General features: G+C 46.6%; 1 protein-coding gene across 6 annotated transcripts in view; it reads right to left on the bottom strand.

Annotated features, from left to right (window-relative positions):
* Window positions 1–17,673, bottom strand: part of Mcc (MCC regulator of WNT signaling pathway) — a 466,079-nt gene that overhangs the window by 27,213 nt on the left and 421,193 nt on the right. For all 6 annotated transcript variants that reach the window (XM_058585985.1, XM_058585986.1, XM_058585987.1 and 3 more), the window contains 3 exons: window positions 17,375–17,558; window positions 5,666–5,900; window positions 1,495–1,701 (listed from right to left, as the gene is read on the bottom strand). In XM_058585985.1, the coding sequence (XP_058441968.1) occupies window positions 1,495–1,701; window positions 5,666–5,900; window positions 17,375–17,558 (626 nt within the window). The remainder of the gene's footprint in view (window positions 1–1,494; window positions 1,702–5,665; window positions 5,901–17,374; window positions 17,559–17,673) is intronic.

The following is a 17,673-nucleotide window of genomic DNA, read 5'->3' as shown; positions in this document are numbered from 1 at the left end:
CTATATTCACATATGCTGTCCCACTGGCCTCGAGTGTGTGCCTTCTTCCCCCTGGTCCTCCAGACCAGTCCATCCTCTGGGGTCTCGGTTTAGAACCAGGATCATTTCCTCCAGACAACCTGTACTGAATCTTCCTCCAAGTCTGAACTCTGTGGCCAACTCACGGTCTCCCATAACCCTATAAGCTGATACCGGAACTTGGAACACCCCATAACTCCACTCTGATCATGTCTACTTATCACCCTCCCCTTCAATTCCTGGAGGACAGTCCTCATTGGTCTACCATGGAGCTGCCTCCTGCAGCTTGCCCAGGTCCTAGCATACTATGTCAGATGACACTCCTCAACTGAATGGATTACTGAGAGCAGCCAGGGTCCCACGAGAGCTGGCATGACTAGGTGCCAGGCTGTGTGCTCTCCAGGTTCCTTACCTGGAGTAGGGAAAGTTGTAGCTTTGGCCATTTGTGAAGCATGCTGCAGAGCTCTGAGGTATTTAGGTAGTGATAATTCATACCATATGGCACCAGCACTGTCCCTTCCTTCCTGGGTACCCAACTCTCCTGGAGACCTCCCTGCCCTTGTGCTGAGAGGCCGCTTACAAAACAAGTCAGCATATGCCCACAAATTCTAGGTCTGAAACAAACTCAGTTTAGGAGAAGGTGCATTTATTAGTATGAGGCATAGAATAAAACAGTACCCCAGATGAGGAATATAATTCTTTAGGGTCCAGAGCTTGCTTTCCCCCGCCCTTTCCTTTTTCAATGCAGTTATTTGGAACAGAGAAAGAATGAGCTTGGATTTTAGGAAAAAAGACCTGGGGAGCTGATAGGTATGCAGGTTTATAAAATTATAACACCAGACACACACACACACACACACACACACACACACAGATGTTGTACATGCTCTGTAATCCAAGGCCGGTCCCCTCCTCCCCTGCCCTCAGGCTGCTTCCTGTTCACCACCCACTGTGGCTGAAATGCTGCCAGGGCAGAGGAGGCAGGCAGATGAGGGGAGGCCAGCCTGTCAGCCAAGTGTGGGTTAAAGGCTGATGCTGCTGTTTTCAGCTGGAGACCCCTCGCTTCTTTAGAGCCTCACCTTCCTCATACAAATGGACACAGATATTCCTTCTTTAGAGATGAGAGATCTAAGGAGATACTAATGTAGTGATTAGCCCAGAAGTACCACAAATCAACAAATGATGGCTGCAGGATGCAGGGGGACTATAAGAAGGTGAGACCAATATCAGACCACTGGGCCATCGCACAGACCACTCCTCTGATTAGACTGCCACGTGTGAAAATGTTTTGTGAGATTTGTTTTTTTCAATGTGGATTTGGTTTCTCTACGCTCAATGTCATCCTGTTGGCCATCTAGGAAAGACCAGCAGCTCATATCCAAACAAGGAAACTGAGGCAGTCAGATAGAGACGTCAGTGGTCATTGGGCAGGAAGTACCACCTGAGCCAAGGGTGCCCTGTGCCACCCAGCCCTACCTTGCTGGGCTTGTCCTTGCTGCTGCTGCTGGTGGAGCTGAGGGACCGCATCCGCTGTTCCTTCTGCTCCTCCACCTCAGACTTGAGGTGCTCAATGTGCACCAGGTAGGCCTGCTCCTGTGCCTCGCGCGTGCTCAGCTTCAGCTCCAGGGCCTTCTTCTCTTTCTCCAGTAGGTACAGTTGTGCCTTCAGCTCAGCCATCTCCTCCTACAGAGTGAGGAGCACAGGGTGTATGAATGCCCGTTATGTGCCAGCACCAAGTGTCATGGGGGTCTGGCTACCACCCAGGGCCTGCGATAGTGATCACTCTGAAACTGGGAATAAGACCACTGGACAGAGACAGGACTGATGTGTGGACAAAGCTATGTGCTTTGTCATTCTAGGGACTAGCAGTAAATAAATGGGTACAAGTCATAGGAAAGCAGATTTTGGTTCAGTGTAAGGAAAGCCTTCCTAATAGTTCTTAGGACCCCCAATGGGCATACTTGCCTTGTTGGAAACCAGTTCTCTGGCATATAGAGGCTGAGCTGGAGCAGCCCAAGGTTGTATATCCATGTAAGAAGCTGGGTCTCATTGGGTCTCTTCTGATTTCCACTTCAGTTGCTACGGCACCAAGCTATAATTTAACCACCCCAGATAGCACCCTTGTGACCCTGTAGCTGAGCCATGCAGGTGGGGGACTCCCACCACAACAACATCCTCTACCTTTTGTCTACTTCTGAAGGCTCCAGTGAAAGCAATGGGAATAGAGTCCTTTATACGGGATTTCTCTTCAGATAACTTCTCTTTCAGTGCTGGTGATTAGACCTAGAGTAGCCTTGTGCATGCTAGGCACACAACCTACCACTAAGCTCACCCCAGCTAGATAACTTCTCAGAGAATCTTAAAGGATTAAAATGGTTGTTTCCTATAGAGAGTAAGAAGTGAATCCAAAATGGGACAACACTAACCTTGGACCACCAGCCTCTATTGAGCACATAATACTGTTTTAACGGTTCACAAGAAGTAACTCATTTATTCCTCCCAATCCAGGATGGGTACTATAAGCATTTTCATTTGTGAATGGGAAACTGAGGCATGCAGAGGGACATTCACAGGCCCATGGCTCTGGACAGGCTGGAAAGCCAGAATTTGAACACAGGCTGTTGGGCTCAGAGCCCAGGCTCATCAACATTAAGCTCTGCTGCTTCCCCCCTGCTTCAAGATGTGCCTGATCATGACCGTGGCCCTTCACCTCTCCTCAAGGGTGGGTCACCACTGTGTGACCATCAGCCTAGTCTCCCCAGTGGTTTATTTCTATGATTCCTTGCTCAAAAGGGCTCTTCAGAAAGCTGGGCTGCCTTCAGATGGACTCACCAAGGCCTTTGGTTCTGGCTTCCCCTGATGGTAATGAACTGGTATGCTCTCCTGGGTTCATGTTTTTACCCTCAAGGTAGTTTAAAGCCTTCTCGGGGATACAGGAGAGCTCAGAATTAATGAGTTCAGAAGACCAAGCCAATTATTAATGAGCTCAGAAGAACAGGCCAATTTTTTTTTTCTTGAAGACCAGGCATAAAAATCACAATGAAGGGTATTTCATTTTTTCCCATCAGAAGCAGGATTGTGACGATTCTAGCAACACCACTTATTGAGCTAATGTGCACACTCACTCAAACATAAATGCAAGTTAGAAAGAAGAGGAGGAAAACCCATAGGTCCACAGATGAAGAGAGAAGTCCAGCAAGGTAGACAGAGGTATGAGGCAGGTCTGCAGGCCCCGCCATCTGGGATCTTATCATCTATGCAAGGGTAGGTCCGTGACTCCTTTATCAGCGGGGACTCTCAAAGTATTGTCCAAAATAAGAGACTAGAAAACTTCCTTTCTGGCAATTTGGTTAAAAAAATTGTCATATCTCAAGCTATGGGGTGAATAAAGAAAGGAAAGGCCCTTTTGAGGAATCAAAACCTCAAACTTGTGTCATATGTATGTGTGGTGGAGGAAATCTTAAGCCAAGAATGTACCCCAAACTAGCAATAAACCTCTGAAACCCACAGGTCTCACCGATCTAAACAGAATCATTCTGCAGGGACAGCAACAACCCAGGGCCCACAGGAGCCCCGGAGACAAGATGTCCACAGATGAGCCTGTACACATGTTCTCCACGCCCCATCACAGAAAATGAGAATGAAGTACACGGAGGAAGAATCAGTAGTCGCAACAGAAGTGAGAGCTGGCATTCACAGAAGCAGAAGTAACAGAATGTGAAAAACTAATATTTCAAATGATTCATGGAATAAAGGAGTAGGGGTCACAAAGAAAGCATAGGTCATCCAAAAAAGAAGGGCGGATTTTTAAAGCAACCAAGTAAATCGTCTAGAGGAAAGAAGGTATTTACCAAGAATCATATAAAAGAAGTAAAAAAAAAAAAAAAAAAAAAACCAACTTGGAAGGAAAATTGAGTGTCTCTGTAGTTATATTCTAGAATAAAATGGGTAAAAATCTAACAAAAGCTGCTGGATAATGAGTCTGTACTGGTGACTACGTATTGGCAAACGCACTGGGGAAAAGGCGATGGGCTGATGCTTAGCCTTGGAGAAGTTCTTGGGAAGTGAACTGTGACAGAACCCCCCCATCCTGAGGTTCAGACTATGGGTTGTCTCTTCCCAGCTCTCTGTAATTTTTACTCTTTCAGCAAAGTTCCAAGATCATGCATGTTTTATTTTCACATAGCAAAAGGAATATCAGAGAGCTTTTATGCCACAGAAACATGGCCAGTATAACACTGAATTTGTCACACCACATGTTGGCCACAATATAAAAAGGAAAATTTTAGTCTATAGCCAAAGGAAATATGAAGTTTGGAATAAATAATGGAAGGGTGGCCTCATGGCTCATGCCCACGGGGAGCAAGTGTCCACAAAGGGGGAGCTCCTAATTGGAGCCACTGTGATTATAGACCCAAGGCCGGGTCCTGGGCAGTGAGAGGAGAGATCAGCCAGCGTGATATGAGAACTCTCCAGGGAAGGAATCTGAACCGAGGGGCTGGATGGAGACAAGCAAGTATGGACATGGAGTAAAATGGTGGGCTCCCCACATCGGCACCCACTGCCCAGAGTCTTCCCAGGCACAAGTTCCAGCACCCAAGGACAAGGACTTGCTGAGCAGGGTGCCCAAGTGCGTTGAGATAACTACTACTGACAGCTTCTGCCCTCTCTCCAGAGGCAGTGGGGAATCTTTCTGGGGACTGTACTGGTCTCCATGGTAGAGAAATATTGTGGGCTATTGCTGTGGCATTGCTGTGACCCACTCTGCTGCCAGTTCCTAAGCTGTGAGCTGGCTTTTGCCTGAGAATGCCCATGGCATGTCCCAATGCCTGTGAGCCAGGGACATGGTAGAATCCAAGACTCTGCAATTCAGGCCACTGTTCACAAAACAGCAGAGTTTGGAAATCAGGTTTAGAGAGATGGCTCCCAGGCTCTAATTCTCCCTGATCACCTGGCAGTTCAGCCCAGTGCTGCCCCAGGTTCTGCAAGAGCAACTCAAGCAAGCTCCCACCTCTGTGAGTCAGCAGAGTCACAGGTTAACTGCTTACCAATGAGTGGCAGCTGTTTTCCCAGAAGCTCCCTCTGCCCTGCAAATGCTGATAGAGAACTCAGCCAGTGGGTGAGCGGCCCAAGATCTTATAGGATATTTGGCCTGAACAGCATCGCCAAACTTCCCTGCAGGCACTGTGGTCTGAGCAGGCTTCACACTGCACCCACGTCTCCAGGGTGTCAAAAAACCAGGGTTCTCAGTCAAGTTCTGCAGCTGGCCTCACCCTGGTCTGGCCCCACCTCCAGTTAACATCAGCATTAGTGACCCAAGAAATACTTCCACACATTCTTGATATTAAGGGTCATTGTAAAAGGACAGAGGCTTATTCTAGCCTGTTGATGTCTGGCTTGGCTTCTCTTGGAGGAATAAGTATTCTAGAGTTCAGCTGAGACACCCCAAAGCATCCTCTAGAATGTCCAGCCCAAATGACCCCTGGACAAATGGAAACCACCCTGTCCACTAGCAAGGCTCTGACTCTACTTTGGGGAGAAGAGGCTGAACACAGATGGGGACGATTTCTAATCTGCTGCCCCCGCCCCCACCCCCAGGCCTGTGATCTCCCCACCAGTCCAGCAGCAGGCAGACCCCACAGCACACCTTCATGGCCATCAGCTCCTGCATCAGCACAGCGTTCTCCAGGTCCAGCCTCTGGCTGTCCCCCCGGGGCTTGACGTCATAGCTGAGCGGATCGATGTGGATGCTCTCCAGCTCTAACATGGTCAGCTTGACCGCAGCCCTGTCATTCTTGAGCTGCTGGATATAATCCTTCAGCCTTTGCTCATCTTCTTTTGTGAACTCGGTGTCGCAGCTGCTGGCTGTGGAGCTCGTTGTGCTGAGAAGAAAAGAAAAAATACCACATTTCCAAGCCATTATTAATAGATCTTTTCTCATCCCTCTTCCCCAAATTATCTAGATGGTAGTGGAAAAAAAAAAGTAATTTTAGCCAGATGTGGTGGTGCACACCTGTAACTCCAGCAACTAGGGAGGCTGAAGCTGGAAGATCACAATTTAAGGCTAGCCTGGAGAATTTAGACCCTGTCTTAAAAAGAAAAGGGACTGGGGATATAGCTCAGTGGTACAGTGCCCCTGGGTTCAATCTCCAACACCACAAAGAATATATATTTTATGACACAGAATACTGATACTACCTTTTAGCAAGAAATAGGTATGAAGAATAATAAAAATATTTATACTTTGAGGTAACATTGTAGACTCTAAAACTGAACTACAAGGATAATTCCACAGAAGCAAAAAGATACACATGTACAAAGCTGTTTGACATATATAATCTAAAATAAGGTTTAGTGTATTATTATATATCAGAAGGGAGAGAAATGATGTGGACATTCTGGTGATAACCATGAGTATGGTAGAGATAATTTAAGTGAGGCAATAGAATGAAAACTACATGTAATAAAAATAGATGCACATGTGTAAGAGATAACATTAAGGGAACAAGAGATTGAAGAATATGATCTATATGGCATGATCTATAGCTATGTGTGTGCACACACACTCACAAGCACACGTATCCCAGAGTGGTAGCAGTCCCCTGGGGTGGAACGTGGAAGGAAGGGTGGTTTTGCATTGATTCCTCTATTGCTTATTGTACCCCAAGAAACAGGTGAGTGTAATATAGCAAGAACAATGCTCAAAGTGGGTGACTTAGTTCTCCACAGCACATTCTTAAGTGTCCAACAGAGGGTCTTGGGCCAATCCAGGTGGCCCTTGGCAGCTCAGGTTGCACAGCAACTGGGTAGGTGCACCCAGCTGAAGCTTGGGCCTGTGTTGGCACAGGAGAGTTTCTGAGGGACAAAATCACCACGGAAGGGAAAGGGCCACAGGAAAACTGAGGCTCAAGAGGGTTCCGGCCTGTCCCAGCAGTGGCAAGCTGGCTCCATTAGCTAAGAATGAGCCACTGCACCTAGGCCGTCCTGAGGTTTCTGAGCCCCGTTGGACCCATAGCAATTTCTCTACCCGCACTGGGCCTGCCTAAGCTTGGCTCACTCCTCTTGGAACTGGTTTTGGAAAAGATGGAAGATTGAATTCTCAACCAAACAGGGCAGGCTGGCATTATCATCACCATTATTACAGATTTAGAAACCAAAGCTCAGAGACATTAAGTGGCTGGCGGAGTCATGGGGCTGAAAGTGGTGCAACACTTGGCTGAGGATTCTTATTCCACAGCTTTGTCCTCTTCCCAAGATTCCTGCAGCTAGAAGCCAGGCAAGAAGCAGGGAGAGCCTCCACAGCCTGCCCTCCGGATCTTGCACTGGAAGGGGGCAATGGGCAGAGGAGTCCAAATCAGCAAGGGCAATTCCACTCTTGCACATGAAGGAGACAAAGCTGAGTGCAGTGGCCTGTGACATGGGAGGCTGAGGCAGGAGAATCCCTAAAGTTCAGAAGTTCAAGGCCTGCCTAGGCAAGACCCTGTCTCAAAACAGAGAAGGCTTCCAGGGAGGTGGAGGGTGAGAAGAGAAGGTGGGTTGGAGCCTTCATGGGTTCACATGAGGAAAAGACCACTTAATGGCTCGGGTGGCCTTTGAGTCAGAGAATAACTTCCAGGACAGCTAACTCCCGAGTACCAAAGACCTTCAGTGTAGCCCCTCAGTCCATTTGTCCCATCATCACAGAAAAGAAGTCACTGGGAGATGAAGTGAGTGAGACCAACCTGACCATCTCACACCACCCCTCGGGCAGTGGGAGGTGAGGGAAATGTCTGTGGGGCTGGGCTACAGCGCCCAGGTACTTGCAAAAACATGTCTAGATGGTGCTATGAAGGCATATTTTAGATGTAATTAACATTTAAGTCATAAGACTGAGTAAAGAAGATTAGTCCCCATAATATCCTCATCCAATCAGGTGAAAGCCTTAAAAGACTGACACCCCCAAGAAGGAAAGAAATCATGCCCCCACAGCCTCCAGACTCAGGACTCAACAAGGACTCTTTCTTGTATCTCCACCCTCACCTGAAGACTTCAGACTTGCCAGCTGATAATCAAATGAGTCGATTCCTTCAGATGGTCGCGTGTGTGTGTGTGTGTGTGTGTGTGTGTGTGTGTAGAAACAGATAGCTACATATAGACAACTCTCGAGCACTCTACTAGATCTTCTGCCTATTGGTTCTCTGCCTTTGTAGAGCTCTAACACTGAAGTGCTGCTTTTACTCCTGACCTGAGCGTCTTACGCTTTGTAAGATTTCCACTTTCATCAAAGAAGGTAATTAACAGTACCTGCTCCGTAGAGATGTGGGAAGGATAAAATATCACAGAGGTGCTTAGACCAGTGCCCAGAGCAGGGTAAGCACACAACAAATGTAGCTGTCATTCATTTACTCAAGAAATACCAGAGTGCCTCCTGGGTCCTGGAAAAGTCCTTGCCTGAGCAGAACTCTTATTCCAACAGGGGAGCCAAGCAATTGTGTGACTGATGTACTGTGTGAATGACACAGTACCTCAGGCAGTGAGAAGCATAATGGAGCACAATGGAGAGAGACACATGGGGAGGGCAGAGTGGGGTGGGGTCATTGTCTAACAAGATCTGCAAGGCAATGTTATAACTGAAGGGACCAGAAGGAGGCAAGAAAAAGAGCTATGGGGATATGTAGAGGAAGACTGCGCTGGCAAAGGACACAGCAAGTGCAAAAGCCCTGCGGCATTGAACTTGACTGGCAGGAACGAGATAGTGGCAAGCCAAGTCAGCCCGGGGAGGAAGAAGGAGAAGAGGTCAGAGAGGAGGCTGTGCACCGTTCCACATAGGATTTTATAAGGATTGCATCTTTTTCTCTAGAATTAGAATGCAAGTTATTGAAGTGGTGACAAAATCCACCTATTACATTTTAACAGGACCCCTCTGGCTGCTATGCTGAGGAGAGACACAGGGAGGACAGGGCAGAAAGAGGGAGAGCCCTTAGGAAGCTATTGCAATAGTCCTGGGGAGAGACCGTGGAAGCCTAGCAGGGTGTGAGCTGGGAATGCAGGGAAAGGATAAAAATAATCATTACTGATCACTATTTTGTTTTCTTCAGGTATCTTTTAAAAAGGATGAGAAGGAAGAAGCCATCCTCCCACACCTTGGGTGCTGCTCCATAAAGAAATGATGCAGCTCAAAGAAGCAGGACTGAGCATACAGTACCCATAGTGCAGGGCCCTGGGGAGCTGGGCGGTACATTTGAGGGTACGAGCTGACACATGAGAGGAACTTCCTCAAAAGAGAAAACAAGGGTCCCTCGCTCAGCATCACAGGAAAGCCCTGTCTGCAAACAGCTCTGTGGTGGGTATGCAGAGCACAGGCAGGACTCAGGAGCTCACCTCTGGCTGTCAGCATTGCCATGGAGAGACAGACATTTTCCCCAGATGAATGAGCAGGAAAATTAAAGCAAACTCAGGTGTTGGCATTGTTCAGCAGGCGTTCCGTGGGGCTGAGCATGATGTTTGCAGACAAGGTGGGTTTAGAAAGCAAGGCACTGGGGAATAGCAGGGCTTCTCTTCTACTTAGTTGGAAGGAGCCTTCAGAAATGAACTCCTTCCCCATGAAGCTGGGACTCAGCCCCCCAAAATCAACTTAAACCTCTAGCCTTTCCTTTCATTGAAAATTATCTTATAAAATTTCAAATGCATAGAAACACAGACAATAACCAACACCCACATGCCTGCCACTTACATGACACTTTGTTTTCTTCTACTACTGTTTTTAGAAACACAACTTTCATACTTGAAGCACCCTCAATAGACTTTCATTTGAAATAAAAATTGCAAAATTCAAATAGGACTAAGAGTCATAGTACTCTTCATTATTCTGCAGACCTTGAGTGATACTTCATCAGATTTTCCACTTAGCAAGGTCAGTCTACCTCAAGAGGGATCCCTGGGCTGGCCACATTAGCGATGCCTGGGTTCTTGTCAGGATTACACATTCCCAAGCCTCATGCTTCAGATCCAGAGAGTTAGGGACTCCACTAGGTGGCCCAGCAATCTGTGTTTCAATAGAGATTCTGATGCAAGTTCAAGTTTGAGAACCACTTGTCTACCCCACAGGATAAACCAGCATCTTCTCAGTGACTGGACACCCTCACATTTTCTAGGTAGAGGCCACTATGCTCCCAGGTTGCTCGGGCGGATGCCGCTGGCTTCCAGCACATCTCTGAAATCAGTCTGTAGATTCTTCCTCTGGCCCTTCCTAACCTCACAGGCCTTAGTGAATTACACAAAATTTCTACACTGCAATAAATAGGAACACTAATGGGTCACACTTCCCCAGGCATGAAAAGGACCAGCTCATGCGGCCACAAAGCTCTTGTTCCAGGCAAGGAGCAGGGATGGGGCCACTTTCCAGATAGCTGGGCCAACAGTCACACAACACCCACCCCAGACCTAGGGATCCTCGAGGGGTCAGCCATTGCAGCCATCTAGAAAACCCCCATCTGAGAAGAAAAGTAGTTTCCACTTGAATTGACTGTTTGGGGGAGCTGGGTGTGGTGGACACCTGTAATCCCAGTGACTCGGGAGGCTGAGGCAGGAGGGTTGCAAGAGGTCAACAACCTCAGCAACATAGCAACATCCTAAGCAACCTAGTGAGACCCTATCTCCAAAGAAAAAATAAAAAGGGTCAGGGGATATGGCTTCATAGTTAAGTGTTCCTGGGTTCAATCCCCTGTACCCGCCCCTCCCTCAAAAAAACTATTTAGAAGAACAGCTGGAGCTGATCCCTGGTTGGGTAAGAAGGCTTTTTGCTATAAGCATAATTTTAAGAAAGGAACTTAAAAAAAAAAAAGATCTCAGTTCACAGATCTGACCCTGTTGGAAGCTGACAGCCTTAAACTGCTCTTAAGCAAAGGAAAGTTGAATTTCAAGATAAGCACCACAGCCCAGGGCCACTCCAGCCTCCCTCTTTCCTTTCCAGGACACCAACGGGGAAGAGATCAGGCGAGGTTAATTACAATCCTGCTTTATGCCCTTAATGTTCCACCACAGAATATGATTATGACAGTGGTGGAGGGAGGGGCAGCCACTGGCCTTTCCTCTGGCCTCCTGCAGACAGGCACTGCAGCCTCCCAAGGGCCTGCTGTCGGCTGCCGGGTGGGGGCTAAGTCATCCATTAACTCTCCCAGCTTGGAACGCAGGATGAGCTCAGCTGTCAAGGGGAAATAAATCACTTTCTGCAGGCTACATTATCCCTCCTCTCCAGGGTGGGAGGCTGGAGGTGTCTGTGAGCAGGATGGGGGAAGGCTGCAGATGAAGAAACCCCCAACCTCACTGATGGCACATGCTTGTGTTTTGCTCTGATTTTTTGAGGAGCCAGGCAGGTTACATGGGTGTCTTTTGGTGATGCTCTGCTGGAGGTCCTGTCGTGGTAGCTCATTCTATATCTGATCATGTCGCATACCCACTGCACATGTAGCCGGCCTGCAGCTCAGTGGAAACATACAGCTGATCGGCTCAGGACCACCCACCCTGTGCCTACCCTGTCCACTGTGGGAAGTGCTGATCCAACTAGCTATCCATATCAAATATCATCTCATCTGTCCCTCTGTACCAGGTCCCATCTCTGTCCTCAAGATGACTCCCTATCTTAACCACTTAAGAATGCTTAACCACTGAGCTCATCAGATGAAAAATTCATTCTTATTTAGCTTGCCTAGGCAGAAAGCTAGAAGGATAGCCATTTTCTTTTGCCTCAAAAATCACAAAGTTTTCCTGGACTTTTTATCAGCATCTTACTTAGCATTGGTTGAGATCTAATTTCTACCAAGGAGCAGCTCATTTTTAGAAAGGAAGTGCTATGTACCTAGCCACCTGCATTGCTGAGCATGTGAAATTGATTTGGAGGAGGGTGTTGGTCTCAGTGACACTTGATACTTAAGCTACTCCTAGGTGGCCTCATTTATCCGAGTGGAAGAGCCCTGTCAACTGCCTTTATCTTTTAGTGTTGTGCCGAGGGTATCCCCAGCCCCCCCACCTTTTTGATAATAAAGGATTTTGCAGCAAAGGACTAAAAACACTAAAAAATTCCAGGCATCCTAGGCTAGGATGCTCTTGAATGACTATCAGAATTCTCTACAAGAAACTGAGGGTAAAGTACTTAATAAATTGTCTTGCAAAATATGGGTATGAAAGAATATGCAGTCAGATAGAGTCTTCAGGAACTGCCTAGGTCCAGAAAGCTACTGCAAACTTAGTTGATGGTGGAAGCCAAAATAGGAAGCAGAGACGTTTAGGAGATAAATTCTGCATATTCATTTTTTAAGGTGCCATTATAATGGCGTTGGAAACAAGGCATCTCTAAACAAATACTAACCCGTTCCTGATTTGGTCAAGGATAATAAACCAAGATAGACACCATACACACCTGACGCCATACACACCTGACAGCCAAATTGAGAACATGTATGCCATACCACACAGTGTTCGCAAAGGTGTGGAGGGAGAGGCCCTCTCATACGCTGGCTGTAGAAGAATAACTGGATTATGTAGGGAGGGCTATTTGACATTGAAAACATTAATCATTTCTGAGTCCACTGATTCATCTTAGAACTGGTCCCACAGAAACTGTACAAGAGGGACAAGCATAAGGACAAGGACAGTGGCTGCAGCAATGTCTGCAATAGTGGAAAACTGGATACAAACATCCCACAAGAGGAACCTGTTGAAGTACACAATGGTATGTCATCCGATGGAAAACCATGCACTACTGAGGAGCATGATGCATATGCCAAAATGTCTGAGGATATAACACTTAGGGGGAAGCATGTTTCAAGACAGTGCACAATAGGATCCTTGTGAGGTTAAAAATTAGATGTTGTCATGTTCTTATGGACAGTATATTTTTTTAATATTTTGTTTTTTAGTTGTAGTCACAATAATATTGTAGGACACAATACCTTTATTTTATTTTTATGTGGTGCTGAGGATCGAACCCAGCACCCTGCACATGTCAAGTGAGTGCTCTACCACTGTGCCATAACCCCAGCCCTGGACAGTATATTTTTAACGATACCAGATTTGGTCCACAAGCTCTTCTGTTGAGATTCTCTCCTTTCCTTCTTCACCCACGACACCTGTGGGAATGGCTATAACCTCACTCTGCTATGGCCACTGTTATCCCCCAAGTTTTTTTTTTTTTTTTTTTTTTAAATCACTGCCTTACAATTGTACACAGTGGTGGCATTCATTGGTATACATTCACGCATGCATACAATGTAATTTGGCCATTATCATTCCATTTGGGGTTTCTCTTACTTGGTGCCCATGAAACCTGTCAGCCTCATATATAAATGAAGGTGTTGTGCTGGTTCTGTCCCCTGGAGAAGGCTGCTTGCAATGAAGAGAACATCAGTCATGTGCGGGGCCACACAGGCTGGATGTGGAGGAGCCTGGTGCTGCTGCTGTTTGGGTGTATTGTAACCCTCTACCAGCTGCCTTCTGCTCAGCTATGCAGCTTGTACATAGAAGACCTGATCTCTTTCCAGGGAGATCCATTTCTGTTTAAGCTATTTGGGCACATTTCTGTCCTTGGCAACTCAGGGTCTTTTTTTCTTCTTTTTTTTTTTTAGAGAGAGAGAGAGAGAGAGAGAGAGAGAGGGAGGGAGGGAGGAAAGAGGAGAGAGGGGGGGGAGAGAGGGAGGGAGGGGAGAGAGGAAGAGAGAGAGAGAGAGAGAGAGAGAGAGAATTTTTTTTATATTTATTTTTCAGTTTTCGGTGGGCACAACATCTTTATTTTATTTTTATGTGGTGCTGAGGATCGAACCCAGCGCTCCACGCATGCCAGGCGAGCACGTTACCACGTGAGCCACATCCCCAGCCCATCAGGGTCTTAACTAATAAAAAAAAAATGCAGTTAAGTATGTGGGCCTACACCCCAAACTGTCCTTTCCAGTGAGGGTCCTAGCACGGAGAACTTTTACTTTGTGTACTATGCATTTTATAATGTTGGGGTTTAATTATTTATTTTGATGATATGCCGACAGTTATTTTGAAATTGGGAAGTCTTAAAAAAATAAAAGAAGCATAAAAAGTGTTTCATATCTCTACCATATTCTCAAAAAGTGACAAAGACATCTGAGCAGGAGAGTTGATCACCACCCCCAGTCATGTCAAGGAACATATCTCAGGTAGAGATCTTAACCATCACTACTAAGTATTAATCTCTGGGGTTTTGGGTGGATGCCCTTGATACTTAGATGGGAAACTACTTCCTTTTCAGGAAAGGTGATGTTACAACAGTCAGATCTAGTCCCACTCAAATTCACTGAAGCTTACTGATGGGGGTGGCAGAGACCTATCCTAATTAGATGACTATTTGAAGCTATTCACCCTTTCATTTGACATAAATCTACTGTCCTCAACTGTTCTTTCTGTCCCAGTGCAACGTTACCTTAATCCAGACCAGATTAGAGGGAGAGGGCTGGCCTCTCTGGAGCCCTGTTACCTTCCATTATAATTAGGGGATCATGCCCCAGTAGGAATGCCCAGCCAGGCAATACCCCAGCTGCACACAGATACACAGAGGCTCATATGAGGCCACAGTCATCCTTCGCACATAGCTCAGCCCGGCCCCCATCTGGTGCTGAGACCAGAGAGACTCGATTCCAGCCTCTGTGAGAACAGGCTTGCTTGGTTCTGTCTTGGCTGCTTATCCTTTTGTGGATTTAGGTCAGTGACAACACTCCCATATTATGAGCCGGGACTGCAATGCTTCATGCAAAGGTAGGCTTGATTGAGAACCCCCATTTCAACTTCCTAACAATTTAGCCCATTTGCCTCTTTGCTGTGATATGTTGATAAAATTGCCCAGGCAATCAACATTACCTAGTTACTCTGACCACGAAAACAATTATGTTTCTGATGAAGCAGTGGCTATATTAAAAAAAAAAAAAAAGAAAAAAGCAATAGCAAATAGCAATGTCCCTGGGCTTCTTCCAACAAAGCCAACTGAGTTTTATTCTCCATGCTGGTAAACTACCCCTTTGCTGCTCCTTCCTAAAAGGAGCCTCCCTCCTGTCCTCAGGTGCTGACTGTGTGTGTGCCAGAGGCCTGACACACAGCATCCTTTTCCTGAGACGGTGGGCAACAGTGCACGGACTCTCTGACTGGATGGTCTCTACCAGCTGGTTACAGTGGGAGAAAAGGTGATTTACTGAGACACATAAAGCACTATAATAGAATACTTTTTTCTTTTTTTCCCATAACTTGACATGGGGAATGTCTAAGTCAGAAAGGCAAGAATTACAAATAAGATTGCTGGGATTACTGAACGTGTGAAAGGGAGCTGGTGGTTGGGAACTTCACCCTCCACCCGTGTTTAACGCGAAATATTCCAGTTGTGTCAGGTTCTGTGAATGCGGGGTGCCACGTGAATGTCCTGTGTGTGGTTCTCCTGTATCCTCTTCTCTGAGTTGCCCTGAGGTGAGCAGGAGAGGGAATTTTTAAGAACCGAGTGGAATCAGAGCTAAGGTGGAAGACCCAGTTGAGACTGGGTCATACTTTTGTGAGGTCATCTTTAAATATAGAGATTCTGTGTTCTGAATTTATATCAGCCTGTAGAAGTCTACCACCAAAAATTAAGTTTCTCTGAGAAAATGTTGTCAAAAATCAAGGCTCACCTATTCCATAAACCGTTTCTTCTACCAAATACTTGAAATCGGGATCTCCATTAACAGATGGTGAGAGAACTGCACTTCTGACTCTGAAATGGTCTCTGATTCATATTAAAACAATAAAATTATATTAGGGGATGGGGAAATATGAGAAAACGCACAAGCCTCATAAGCTACCAAAACAGTGTACGTTCCTGTCAACCCAATTCACTAATTCAACAGAACAGCCTCACTGACAACATGAGGACTACATCTCTATCTAAACAAACGTGGAAATTATAGATTATACACTCTGGAAAAGTCATTAAGAAGCATCTGCTTTCTATGTTTAAGCAGAAGAATATGTTTCCAGGAAAAAAAAATATGATCTGTGTTTCACTGAATTAAGACAACTGTTGCTGGAGTTGAAAGGAAATAAGTCCCTTTGTGTTTATGGACACCTGGCCAAGTTCAGTATTGGGACTGTGGCCTCTTATGGGATGCAGGTCCAATACAGGTAAATGAGGCACTCGGCTGGGTCCTGCCAGTGGGAAAGAGATGCTTTCAGTTACTGAGAAAACACCAGCATTTCTCCTTGGGCTTTTAAGATTCCATCTACCCTTAAGTGATTCTGGTCATTTGGCATGCAAGGACACTGTCCAGGAGTGTTATGAGATCCAGTGTGGTGCAGGGGGAGGAACGGTAAGCTTGACATCAAAGTCCTGGATCTCCCTCTGGGCAGCCATGTGACCTTAGGCAAGTTGCTTACAGGGCTGTGGGCCAAGGTTTTCTCATCTGTAATGGAGTACCCTTGTCTTTCATGACTTGGAAATTCCATTAGAATCTCTGACAAAGTGCCTTTTAGACTGAGAACTAGTGTATGAAGGGAAGGAATTTAGGGCTTTGATGGCAAGAAATGATAAGATAACTGGAAAAGGTTTCATTCTGTATCCCCATCCCCCATCCAAAGGGATCAAAGAGCTTCAGCAAATTATATTTCACGAGGTCTTCACGGCTCTCCTCATCTTTTTCAAGTACCCACTTTAGTTCTCTAGACTGAGATGGGGAACTTGACCTCAGGTTCATGATTAAGAGCTTGCTAAGCACGTGCCGGGAATGTGGCATCACCCTTAAGAGGCAAAAGAAAGGACAGGAGAGGCTCTTGCCTGAGAAGAGCTTACAAAGCACAGAGGCACAGGAGGGAAGGAGAGTGGAGTATGGAACTGGGAGAAGTGGGCTGGGCCTGGGGTTCCCAATGACTGTAGCAGGCGGGCCTTCGCCACTCCAGGTGCTAAGAAATCAAGAATTATAAGGAAATGAAGAACAGAGTAGTACAGGAAAAACAGCATCAGACAGAAATGTAGATTCATGTTCTATCTTTACCACATTCTGGAGCAAATCACCCTTTTTCTCTTGAATTCAATTTCCATGTGAGCCCAACAAGGCCACTTTCTAGCTCTCCATTTCTCCTTTTTTTAAAATTTATTTTCTTTTTTTCTTTTTGCAGTGCTGGGGATCGAACCCTGGGCTCCACACAGGCCAGGAATGCGCTCTACCACTGACCCACGTGCCCAGCCCCTCCACCACTTGCTCTGTTCCTCGGAATCCTTGGATGGAGCTGGTCACAGCCTGAAGGGAATTCTGCCTTACCCAAGCCACACAGTCTCCAACTGTGTGTCAAGCCCAGTGAGGAAAAAAGAGGTCCCTCCGGGGACAGGGAGGCCACCCAGTACCTGGTGTGGCTGTTGGATGACAGGCTCTCCCAGGGCTGCACGCTGCAGCCGGCCACAGCGAAGGCTCCCCCGCAGCTGCCGTCGAGCTTCATGAGCAGGGCCTTGGCGGCGTTCTCGGCTGTCTTCCTGCAGTCATGGGCTCGTTTGAGCATCTGAGTGATGTTTTCATCCCCTGACTGGTCGCCTACATCACAGAGAAGCCAATGGATTAATCAAGGTTGGCCTGAAAGAGGGAACAAGCCTGCATAAACACGTCTCAGTGACTCAGCAGAGGTGGCACAGTGGGGAGCAACTGGCAG

The sequence above is a fragment of the Marmota monax genome, unplaced genomic scaffold (assembly GCF_021218885.2).
Source record: "Marmota monax isolate L192 unplaced genomic scaffold, Marmota_monax_Labrador192_F-V1.1 WCK01_AAM20220418_F8-fsc00097, whole genome shotgun sequence".
NCBI lineage: Eukaryota > Metazoa > Chordata > Mammalia > Rodentia > Sciuridae > Marmota > Marmota monax.
Note: the sequence above shows the minus strand (reverse complement) of the source record. Positions and strands in the feature narration are given on the sequence as shown.